The 11,276-nt window shown below is 63.4% G+C and overlaps 1 protein-coding gene across 6 annotated transcripts; it reads right to left on the reverse strand.

The window, feature by feature from the left end:
• Positions 1–126: 126 nt before the first annotated feature.
• On the reverse strand, positions 127–10,624 carry PLCD4 (phospholipase C delta 4). Of its 6 annotated transcripts, none has more exons than XM_087732907.1 (16): positions 10,589–10,624; positions 7,632–7,684; positions 7,125–7,283; positions 6,353–6,581; positions 6,024–6,153; positions 5,080–5,311; positions 4,499–4,700; positions 4,021–4,165; positions 3,518–3,670; positions 3,006–3,146; positions 2,482–2,638; positions 1,924–2,040; positions 1,458–1,636; positions 1,157–1,292; positions 915–1,064; positions 127–788 (listed from the first exon to the last, which is right to left on the reverse strand). In XM_087732907.1, exons 2-16 carry the CDS (start codon positions 7,654–7,656, stop codon positions 682–684), a joined length of 2,262 nt encoding a protein of 753 aa, XP_087589033.1. In that variant the 5' UTR covers positions 7,657–7,684; positions 10,589–10,624; the 3' UTR covers positions 127–681. The 6 variants fall into 6 exon arrangements, with proteins under 6 accessions (XP_087589033.1, XP_087589030.1, XP_087589029.1 ...); XM_087732904.1 differs by lacking the exon at positions 10,589–10,624 and adding an exon at positions 10,174–10,470 and having other exon boundaries at positions 3,012–3,146; XM_087732903.1 differs by lacking the exon at positions 10,589–10,624 and adding an exon at positions 10,174–10,470.
• Positions 10,625–11,276: the final 652 nt, after the last annotated feature.

Raw genomic sequence — 11,276 nt, forward strand, 5'->3', positions numbered from 1 at the left:
TCCTTTATCTCTGGGCCGTTTGGAGCTCTGTGTGAGCCGTGGGGCAGGTGCCTGCAGGGAGAGAGCGCAAGCAGAAGGCCAGCTCCCCGTCTCTGTCCCCAACACCACTGCACCCAGACCTGAGCCTGCCTGTCACCGAACAATTTATTAAGTTCTTTACAGAGAAAGGGCAGGGCAAGGGTTAGTAATGGGCGCCGGCCAGGAGCAGCCCTGGGGGCTGTAGGAGCCGGGGGCTGTGATGGGGCTCTGCAGGGTTGGGGTCAGTGGGGACCGACTCCTCTTCCCGCTCTGCCCAGCCCTGGGCTTTGCTCGGCTCCAGCCTTGCTCCCCTGGCCGGGGGCACCAGCCCCGGCGGCAGAGCCGAGGCGCTGTGCACCATCTCTCCTCCTCGTGGCCAAGCTGTGCCCATAGGCCAGGGTGGGCTGCACGTGGGGGGCGCAGGGGGCTGTGCCAGTGCAGACCCCGCACTCATTCATGGGAGGCAGCGTCCCAAACCTGGGAAGGGGAGGTCAGTGCCTTTTCCCAGCCCCTGGAGGCCACTGCAAACGGGGGCACAGCAGCAACGACGACACAGGGATGACACAAACAGCTCAACAAGAGGGCGATGTGGTTGGCTCTGTGGCCCCAGCTGCTCGGGGCCAGCTGTATGGCTTCCATCCAGGTCCTGCTTGCCCCACGGGCTCAGTCCTCCTCGGGGCCAGGTGGCTCAGTGATGCGGATGTGGACGAAGAGCGAAGAGGGGGGGATGCTGGTGCCATCCTTGGAGAGAAGATGGATGTGGCGGTAGCCTGCAGGGGGGACAGCGAGGCTCTGGCTGACAGCTGCCCCCCACCCTGCTCCAGCACCCAGCTGAGCCCAGACACCCCTGCGGGGCTGCCCCAGCCCGCCACCACCGCCAGGCAGCAGCCGCTCACCGGGTTTGATGTTGGCAAAGGCTAAGGTGAACTGGCCCACGAAGTCATTTCTGGAGGTCTTGTCGTAATCCTCCACCACGAAGCGGACGAGGGCCAGCTCGGGCACGTGGAGCTGGAACTGGAGCGTCTCATCCCAGCGGGGGTTAAACCCTGGGAAGGGAGAGCGGATGCTGGGAGGGCGAGGGAGGGCAGGGATGGCCGCCTGGGCGTAGCGGGGTCCCTGGTACCACCGTGGGGCTCACCGTTGTTCTCGATGTACTTGGTCTCCTGGTGCGCCTGGTCCGCGGGGACCCCGTGGATCTCCACACGCACCAGCGGGTCGATGATGGCTCCGTCCTTGCTGTTGGCCACTTTGGGCAGCTGCTGCCCACTGATCACCTGCGGGAAGGGGCAGTGACCCCATGAGCCGGGGAGCAGCCGAACTGATCTGCTGGGAGGCTGCTCGGCTCTGGCACGCTGCCTGCCCGTGTCCCCACCCAGCTGGGACCAACAGAGCCCCAGGACACTGTCATGGCTCCCCAGGATCTCTCCTCAGCCCCGTACCTGAATTGTCAGGGTGATGGGGCCAGGGCCCTTCCAGCTGCTGGGGTCGCTGGGGTTGAAGAGAGTCTCCTCGTCCCTCATGAAGGGCGGTTTGAGCACGTAGCCGCAGCGGCCGTTCTGGCTGAAGAGCCCATCGCACAGGTCCATCTCCATGCCGGCCGTCTGGAAGTTCAGGGCCACTGGGGGAAGGCGGTAGGAAAAGGGCTCAGGGCAGCTTGGAGACCGTGCCCTGCTTGGAAGTGAGAACCAGCCTGTCCCCATGGCCAGAGAGATGCAGGGCCACACAGGGGGCCAAGGCACTGATACCCGGGTACCCCCGGGCTCCCCAGTGCAGGGCAAGAGCCTGCAGCCAGACCTGGTATCAGCCAAGGTTGTAGCTGGCACCAACACGGGTGCTGATGGTGCCATTTGGCACGGGACCCGAGGCATCTCCCCAGCCCGCAGCCCTGACACCCTGCAGCCGTACCCATCTGGCACCCCACGTTCCACATCTCCTGGGGGCTGTAGTTGGAGGAGTCGGTCCGCATCCCACTGGGGTAGATGCGTGTCAGCTGCCAGGCATTGTGGCGGACAAACTCATTCCCTAGGGATGGAGCATCAGGGCCACTCATGGGGTCATTCCCTGGCCTGCACAGCCACCCACACCCATCCACCTACCCATCCATCCTTTCATCCACTCATTCACCCACCCATCCATCCACTAATCCACCAAGTTATCCACTCATCTACCCATCCAAACATCCATCCATCCATCCACCCACCCACCCACCAACTCACCCACTCATCTACCCATCCATCCGCCCGCCCACCCACCCACCCACCAGTTCTCATCCCTCTCCCCTCCCAGGAACCCAGGTGTCCTGCCGCACTTTCTAAGCCAATAACCCTCCCTCACCCACCAGAGCCAAAACCCAGGCAGGGAGGGAACCCCTATGTCTGGAGGCTCTAGCCCTACACCTGAGGTAGCCACCTGCCCACTCCACCCTGGCCCACTCCCTGCATGCCGCTGCCCCCTCCACCTCACCTGCATCCCGGATGAGCTTCCTGGCCTTGGCCTCGGCAAAGGAGGAGATCTCGGAGGGCCGGGAATGGCTGCGGGCCTCCTGGAAACCCCTGAAGGACACGCTCTTGCAGTAGACAACGCAGTCGGACAATGCCTGCGCCAGGCTCTCCTTGTCTTTCTGGGAGGCACAGCCATGTTAGGTGCGCCCCGATGGGTGCACCGTCCCCCAGCACTCACCCAGGATGGGGGCTGTAGAGCCCAGGGCAGCCAAGAACAGCCAGGGTGTGCTGGGGGTGGCAGCACCCCTACCGCAGGCAGCCTTCCTGCCAGGAACGGAGCAGGCAGGGGACCCGCAGCATGGTGCCACCACAGGGATGGTGTGCAAAGAGCAGGCTGGCATGGCCAGGGCAAAAAGGGCTGTTCCCCCTCCCTGGTGATGTTCCTGCAGTCTCTGCCTCTCCCCTCATCACTGGGATGTCACCACAACCTGTAGCTGTGTCCAGGGGCTCAGTATTCCCAGCTGGTCCCCAACCCGGGCCACCCACCTTCACCTTCCGCCTCTCCTCCTCCGCCTCTGTCCCGTTGTCATCGTCAGACACATCGGGCGCCTCGCCCCCTGGCCCGTCCAGAGTGTCCTCCAGCCGCCCGATCTTCTTCCCCTTCAGCAGGATCTTGTGCTTCAGCTCCTGCGGGGTTGTGGATGGAGAGGTAGGCACCCCGGGGTGCCCATCTCCTCCATGGGACCTGCTGTCCCCTGGCACCCTGCGCTGCTGGGGGCCAGCACCACCAGCTCCCTGCAGCACCAAGGAGGGGATGGGGTAGGAGGGCTCTACCCTGCTGTCCCTGTGGCTCTGCAGGGCATGGGGAGACAACCTCGGGGACAGCTTTGGGACCGCTGTGAACATCAGGACACAGTGTCCCCAGGGTCCCCGAGTGCTCCAGCAGAGCAGAACAACGATGGGACAGGGGTGGCCTTTCCTCTGGATAGCAGAGCCACCTCCTCACCCCGCTCCCAGGCAGGACAGCGGTGCCCAGCACAGCCATGCTCTGTCCCTACCTCTGGGGATGGGAGCTGGGTGGGGACGTGCCCATCGGTGGTGGTGGTGAGGAGCTGTTCCCCCAGGATGGCCTTGAGCTGCTGGGCCAGGACCTCCTGCTGCTCCATGCTGCAGTGGTTCTCCAGGGACAGGATCACCGGGTAGTCCGAGGTCTGGGGAGCAATGTGCACAGCTGGACATCATCCTCAGTGGGGTTGAGGAGCTTTCCCAAGGGCTTTGCCCAGGCGTGATCAGTGCCAGGATGGAGCCCCTTGTGTGTCCTTGTATCCCCAAAGACCTTCATGCCCCTCCAATCCCCCAGCATCCCCCATATCCCATCTCACCCCTGCACCCCCAGCAGACCATGACTGCATGAGCCCCCATCCCTGCTGCAGCACCAGGCGTGTGACCCCCAGCACCACTCCCCCTCCAGAGACCCATCACGGCCCCAAATCGCAGCCACGTCCCCCCCAGCTGCCGAGGGCCACCCACGACAGCCAGCACCCGGGGAAGGGTGCCCTACCTTGAAGGCGTACTTCCCCAGGGTGCTCACCACCTCCCGGAAGGGGATCTTGGAGGTGAAGGTGTGGCCGTGGTACACCATGGGCTCCCCGTTCGGCCCGTCCCAGCAATCCACCTCCAGGCACCGGCAGCCCCGTTTCAGAGCCCTGCGGGTGGGCAGTCACCCCTGGGACCCCACACCTGGCCAGGGCACCAGTCCCCTGCCCTCCCCTCCAGCTGTGGGTGTCACCCCTGCAGGGACCAGGGGACGACCGCCAAGGGTGGAGATGCTGCTGCATGCAGGGCAAGAAGAGCCAGGCTCAGCATCCCCAAAATGGACCCCCTTGCTGGGCACCACATGGCACGGCCACAGGGGTGCTGGAACAGGAGGGGGCAAAGAAGCTTCTCCTCTTGGTGGGTTTGCCCCATGGAGCTGCCTAGGGCACAGCACTGGGGCAGGAAGGTGCTGGGGGGCAGCCAGGAGGGAGCAGCCCCTTTACCTGATGTAGCCCTCGATGCTGCTCTGGCCCCGGATCTGGTCCTCTATCAGGTAGGTGTTGTGGGAGGAGGAGATGAAGTAGTGGCAGAGCGGCTGGCTCATGTCCTGCCACAGCGCCCGGTGCCGGGGGTTGAAGATGGAGCCCTCCGGGGAGCAGAGGTACATGAGGAACCCGTCGGCACTCAGCACGTGGCGAGCCCGGGCTGCAGGCGGAGGGGGAGGCTCAGTGACAGCCGGGGATGCGGAGGGGACAAGATCAGGACAAACGGGGCTGCTGGTGGCTCCTGGCATCTCCAGCCTGGTGGGCATGGCTGCTGCCAGAGGCTGGGGCACAGGGAGAGATGGGCAGCAGACCCCAAAGTCGGTGCTTGTACCCCATGGCTGGTCAACCTTCTACACCAAAATGGTCCAGGAACGGACTAAAAAAAGGGGAACTGCACCCAGATCACACCATGGTGAGCCTTACCCCTGTGCCCACCCACAGCAGGATGGGGCTGGGGGTGCCCCTGCCATGGGGCTGTGGGTCTCAGCCCCCTCCTTCCCCCCATGCAGAGCACAGCCTGTGTCCGGGCTGGCTCTCACCTGTCTCCGACGGTTCGTACTTGTCGATGAGCTCCATGGCCAGCTCCTCTGTGCCCTCGTCCTCCAGCTGCTCCTGCCGCAGGAAATCCACCAGCTCCAGCAGCGTCAGCTTCTTCCCGTCCTCGGAGAAATCCTGGAAGAGGCTCAGCACCTCCTCACGCTGCGTCAGGGCCTTGTAGAAGAGCACGAACTCCTCCCCTTCCAGCGTCCCCGACTCTGACTTGTCAGCAGCCTGCAAGGGAGCTCACTCAGCACCCAGCCGGGGAAAAATGGGATGTTCTGGCCACCCCCTGGGGCTGTGAGGGGGATTCGCCCACCCCCAAGGGAGGGCACGGAGACTGCACACCAGCGGCAGTGGTAGGCATCGATCAACGTGTGAATGGATGGATGGATGGATGGATGGATGGATGGATGGATGGATGAATGGATTGGCAGATGGAGGGCTGGTTGGGTGGACTGATAGATGGATGGATCCATGGATGGATGGATGGATGGATGGATGGATGGATGGATGGTTACATGGATGGATGGACAGATGGACAGCTGGCTGGGTTGATGGATAAATAAACAGATGGCTGGTTAGCTGGGTGGACAGATAAGCAGCTGGGTGGACAAAATGGGAGGGAGGAACAGCTGCCTTGGCTGATTGGGTTGACAGACAAATGAAGAAATGGATGTTTGTCTGGGTAAAGAGGTAGCTGGGTGAACAAATAAATGGATGGATGGGTGGATGGATGGATGGGTGGATGGATGGATGGATGGATGGATGGATGGATGGATGGATGGGTGGATGGATGGATGGATGGATGGATGGATGGATGGATGGACAGAAGAAAGTGACCACAACCTTCTGCAGGGGGGTGTTGTGCAGCTTGTTCCAGCCCCTCCCCAGCCCCTCCCCAGCCCCTCCCCAGCCCCTCCAGGCCCTCAGGTGCGGTGCTTACCTGGAAGAGCCGCAGGGCATGATCCTCATTCATGTCCACGTTCATCATCTTGAGGAGACGTTGCACCTCCTTGAAGTTCATGCGGCCATCCTTATTCTTGTCAGCTTTCTGAAACCAGTCACGAATCCACGTGCGAGAAACCAGGGCAGACGTTAAGGGAAAGGACCTTGGCTAAGAGAGATGGAGCTGGGGAGCATCAGAGGGCGTCTTTTCCTTTTTCTGTGGGCTCTCCCTGCCCTGATGCAGATGATGAGACCCAAAAGAGCTAAGCACATGCTGGGGGGATGGACTGGGTGCAGAGGCTAGAGTGGTGCCTGCAGGAAGGATATTGGTCTATCTTCTCCCTTTGGTCCATGCTGGTGGCCACCTCGATGAGCTGGCGCAGGCCCTGGACCCAGCACTGTGCCTCCTCTGCCGAGCCAGCAATGAGGTCCAGGTTGCCCCGGCGGCCGTAGAAGACAATGGTGAAGCAGCGCTCAGGGGGAAACTCCTCGGCCAGGCTCTGCAGCACCTCCGACTGGTGCCCTTCCCGCACCGTCTCCACATCGCTGATGGAGACTGGGGCAGAGGGAGGGGAGGCCTGTCCAGGGGGCACAAGGACCACAGGGCAGGGGGCACTGCCCACAGACATCTGTCCTTCCAGCCATCCCTTCTTCCACTCATCCATCCATCCATCCATCCATCCACCCACCCACCCACTGAGCTACTCATCCATCCATCTCACCATTGAGCTATCCATTCATCCATCCATCCATCCATCCAGCCAGCCAGCCAGCCAGCCAGCCAGCCAGCCATCCTTGAGCTACTTGTCCATCCATGCCTCTGTTTGTCTGCCTACTCCTCCACTGGCATGCCAGAGCTTCCACTTGTATCAGCTGCAATTTCTACTCAGCCCTTGTGATCCGTGGGTCCTGCTGGGGGCAGGATGCTTCATGGAGAGGTGTGGGTGAGAAGAGCCCCCCCCCCCACACACAGAGCTTCTCTTGAATGCCTCAGCGTCCTTTGCAAGCATAGCTCCAAGAATCTCCACACATTCACACTCCTGTTCACTCTGAACCCCACTGATGGCCCCATGGACAACACACAGCAGCTGGTACTCACAGGCAGACTCAATTTTGCCCGTCCTCTTGGACTGGTACCAAATGGTCATGCAGTCATCCTGCAGCTTAAAGTAACGCTGCTTCTTCCAGCTCTTGGACTTGACTTTGCGCATCAGTGTCCCTTGCTGCATCTGCTCCAGCGTGTCTGTGAGCTGGATGCCTGGGGGCAGCGTGGGCTGCATCACTGAGGGCAGGGGTATCCGGGCACTGCACCCTGCTACCTTGCTCCCTCCCACCCCTGGGACCCCAGGTGGTCCCTCGATTTGGGATGGAGGAGGGACAGACCCCAAACAAACTCCCTTGGCCACAAGAGGGGCAGAAGGTATTTCCCCATCAACCCTTCCCACCTGCCCTCGGCACTGCCAAGCCCCATCCCAACAGCTGTGGTGGGGTAGGGATGGTCCCAACTGCGGCAAGGCGAGCTCAACCCCCGGGCCAGATTTGCCCCAGTGTAAATCTGAATGGCCCGGTGCCCTGCCCCATGCCTCCCCTCCGCCGGGGCACTCACGGGCGTTGCACAGCAGCGATGCCATGGCTCTGCCTCCTCCGCGCTGGCGGCCGCTGGGGAGAGAAGAGAGAGAGCAGCTGAGGGGGAGCAGGGTCAGACCCCCCCACTGTGCCCGGGTCCTGCCGGGTGGGCTCCGGCCATGCCCACGCGTGGGCAAGGTGCGTGTGCCCCTGCTGAGGTGCGAGCACACCTGCGCCTGTCTCCTGCTGGGTCATTGCTTTCCTAAGTGTTGAGTTCACCCCACCACGCTCATGAAATATTAATTTGCCTTACCGGGAAGCCGGAGCTCAAAAGGTGTTGGAGGAAAACAGAAAAACTTGCGAGTACAGCCACCCCGCAGCCCGGCAGGTACCAGAGCCCTGGTGCTCCCAGGTTACTGCTCCCGGGGGAGAAGCAGCCCTGGGAGCTGGGAAAAACTGCCCTGGGGGTGCCCGGGAGAGCCAAGAACAAGACCCCACCGCCTGGGAAATGGCCCCCAACCAGCAAATTTGGAAGTAAGGGAGAGCCTTACTTGCTGTAAGAGCAAGGAAAGGGGTGCAGAGCAGGACCCTCAGCTCCTCCAGCCCCTTCTCCCCCGGGAATGTCAGCAGCCTGGGGCCGCAGCCGCACCAGCAGCCGTATGGGGAGCACGCTGCCACAAGTGGGACTATAAATACAACTGGACTGACAATAAGGCTTTGATTAGGCTGTTAAAGGCTTTAATTAGACTGACAAATCGCTGGATGTGCCTGTCACCCAGCTGTTCGAGCTGCGCCCTCAAGGAGCAGATGCCGCAGCCAGTGGGCTGGGATTTGGGTGCAGGAGGGGACCCGGGGGTCCCTGGGGGCGAAGGGCTTTGTGCCGGGGCGCAGAGGTGGCAGCCGTGCCCCAGGCCCCTGACTCAGCATGGGCACCGGTGGTGCAGGGCTGGGAATAGCTAGTGCTGTCAGCGTGCAGGCAGCTGCCAAGCCTGGCTGCCAGACCCTCGCAGGCTCGGGGGCCGGACGGCGGCCATCCCATGCTCAGTGTGGGGACGGGCAGGGCAGATCCCCAGCACAGCGCTGGCTGGGGCTGTGGCCCTGCTCCCGGGGGACACACCAGGCGTGGGGCTGGCAGTGGCTGTTGGGCTGTCCCCAGGGCAAGCGGGACTGCCTGTCCACGCTCTTGGGGACCTCGTGTGTTGCTGGAGACACAGAGCGGCTGGGGTGCCATCCCTGCTGCCTCCCAGCAGTGCCCAGTGCCAGGGCTGCGTGTTCCCAGCACCGGCCCTTCTTGCAGGGCTCAGACCGCAAGGACTCGCCGCAGCGCCTGCACCCTCCCGCATCCGATGTGCCGGGGGCACACCGACCCCCCGGCCCAGGGCTCAGGGCGCCCACACCCACAAATGGAAGGGTTGCACCACCGCTCCTCTTGGGCCCTGCAGAGTGGGTGCCCTGATGCCCGCTGGCTTGCACAGCTCCAGGAGCATCCCGTGCCCCCCCGCGGCATGCTCTCATCCCCCCTACGCCCCATGGCCTGCAGGGAACCAGTGGGGGGACAACCCCAGTCACCCGTCTGCCTGCACCCTCCTGACTCCTGGCAGCACCCAGCCCGGCGCGGCCGCTTTGCAGGGTCACAGCTCCAGGTGCCCGCCTGCCCCATGCCCCCTGCGCTGCAGCAGGTGAGTGGATGGAGATGGGGATGGTTTGGGGAAGCCAGCGTGGAGGCACCGAGGCTGGAGGAGCAGAGAGAGATGCTGGCCTGGGACAGGGATGGGCTTGGTGCCACCATCGGGTCTGTCCTCTCTGCACCCTGCCACCCATGTGTGCAAGGAGGCAGCATGCAAGGGAGCTGCTTGCAGCCTCCAGGCCCATAACAGCGCTGAGATTTTGGAGCTAAACTGATCTCCCCCAGTGCCAGCCCTTACAGCTCCCAGCACGGCCCGGGTGTGCCCAGCCCTGCCCCAGCCATGGAGCCGTGCCTCCCCTGCACACAAAGCAAAGAAGAGATGATCCCTTCCAGCGCAGGGAAGATCCCATGAGCGTGGACAGAAGGACACGGCTGTTTCGCTCTCCCCGGTGCGTGAGCGATGCCCCGAGCCCAGCGCAGCCCGGCCCCACGCAGCCCCCCCTCGCTCCCATCTGAGTTACGCTGTCGAGGGGAGCGGGACAGGAGCCAGGGGCTGGAGAAACCCAACCCAAGGGCTTCCCGCAGGGCTGCCGCCTCCTGCCAGGGACAGCCCCAGCTCCCCCCAGCACACGCTGAGCCACCGCAGCTTCTCCCCTGGAGGTGACAGTCCCCAAGCGGAGCTGGAGGGCCAGCGGGTGTGAGCGCTCCCCAGCCGCCCCAGCGCAGAGTCCCCCCGGCAGAATTAAATGCCACCGCGGGGGTGGCGGTGCCAAAGCAGGGAGGGACCCCCGCCCCCCCCCCCCCCCCCGGACACCCTCCTGCTGTCCCGGTGTGCACACAGGCTGCTCAGCCCCACGCAGCCGCCCGAGCCCGGGGGTCCCAGCCCGGCCCCGCCGCCCCTCTCCCCCCGCAGGACTCCCGGTTTAACCCTCACCCCCGGCGCCCAGCCCCGTACCCACTCTCCGGTGCCGCCGTGCCGCTCCGCCGGTGCTCCACCGGCTGCTCCGGGTTGCTCGCCCCTCGGCAGCGGCAGGGCGGCGAGCCCGCCCCCGGCCCCCGCCTCCCAACGCCGCCTGGGATTAAGGTCACGATTAAGGACACGGTGGTCCGCGGGCAAGCCCAGCTAGGAGAGACGGAGGAGCGAAGGAGGAGGAGATGGCTGGAGCATCCCATAGCAAAGGGAGAGGCAGAGGTGGGTGCGAGGGCTGCAGGGCAGGGACCAAATTTGGGATGGTCGATGCCATCCGCACCCCAGAGCTTGCAACCAAGCTGCAGGAAGGCGGCGAGCGCTTTCCCCGGCGGGCTCCATATGGAGCCCGCCGGGGAAAGCGCTCGCCGCCTTCCTGCAAAGCGAGACCCCTCCGCCTTACCTGCTCTGGGAGCGATTGCCGTAGGGATGCAGCCAGCTCCCACTGGGAAAGGCCACGCGCCCTCCCCAGCTCACATGCAATAAATCTTCTCCCCCCTCCCTCCATGTCCGCTTGCCCTCGTGAAGAGATCAGACTGGCTGGGGTTTTATTATTTATTTAAAAAACAAAAAACAACAAAACACCCAAACAGAAGCATTCTCACATTCTGTCAAGGTCAGGGGAAAAGAAGGCGATGGTTATAAAACAGGACCCCGGGGCAAACAAGAGGCCATGCTCTGCCCTGGTTACGCAAGGCTGCGAGGGGAGGAGGAAAGGGAAACCCGACATGGGATTTAAGACACTGTTGGCAGGACACAGCAGATGATCAGCAAAATGAGCTACTCGAGGAGGGGGGAGAAATCAAGTAGCTGCCCAGGATTGCCTGCAGCCAAGCGCGGGCTCCACTGCAGCAGAGCCCGGGAGCTCCTCTGCTGCTTCCGAGAGCCGGCCGTGGCCGCGCCAACCCCCCCCCCCCGGCGCAGGGAAGGCAGGTAAGCGGCTGCTGGTCCGGTTTAATTCCGGTGGGGCCAGGGCAGACGCCAAGGCAGGTCTGAAAGCTGAAATGGATGCAGGCGGCTGGCAGAGATGAACTGGAGGGGGGGGGGAAAAGGAGGGGGGCCAGGACCGAGAGGCGCCTGGCAGGCAGCAG

This window comes from Nipponia nippon, unplaced genomic scaffold (assembly GCF_047370975.1).
Source record: "Nipponia nippon isolate SJK-2023a ecotype South Korea unplaced genomic scaffold, ASM4737097v1 scaffold_5, whole genome shotgun sequence".
In the NCBI taxonomy this organism is placed as follows: Eukaryota; Metazoa; Chordata; class Aves; order Pelecaniformes; family Threskiornithidae; genus Nipponia; species Nipponia nippon.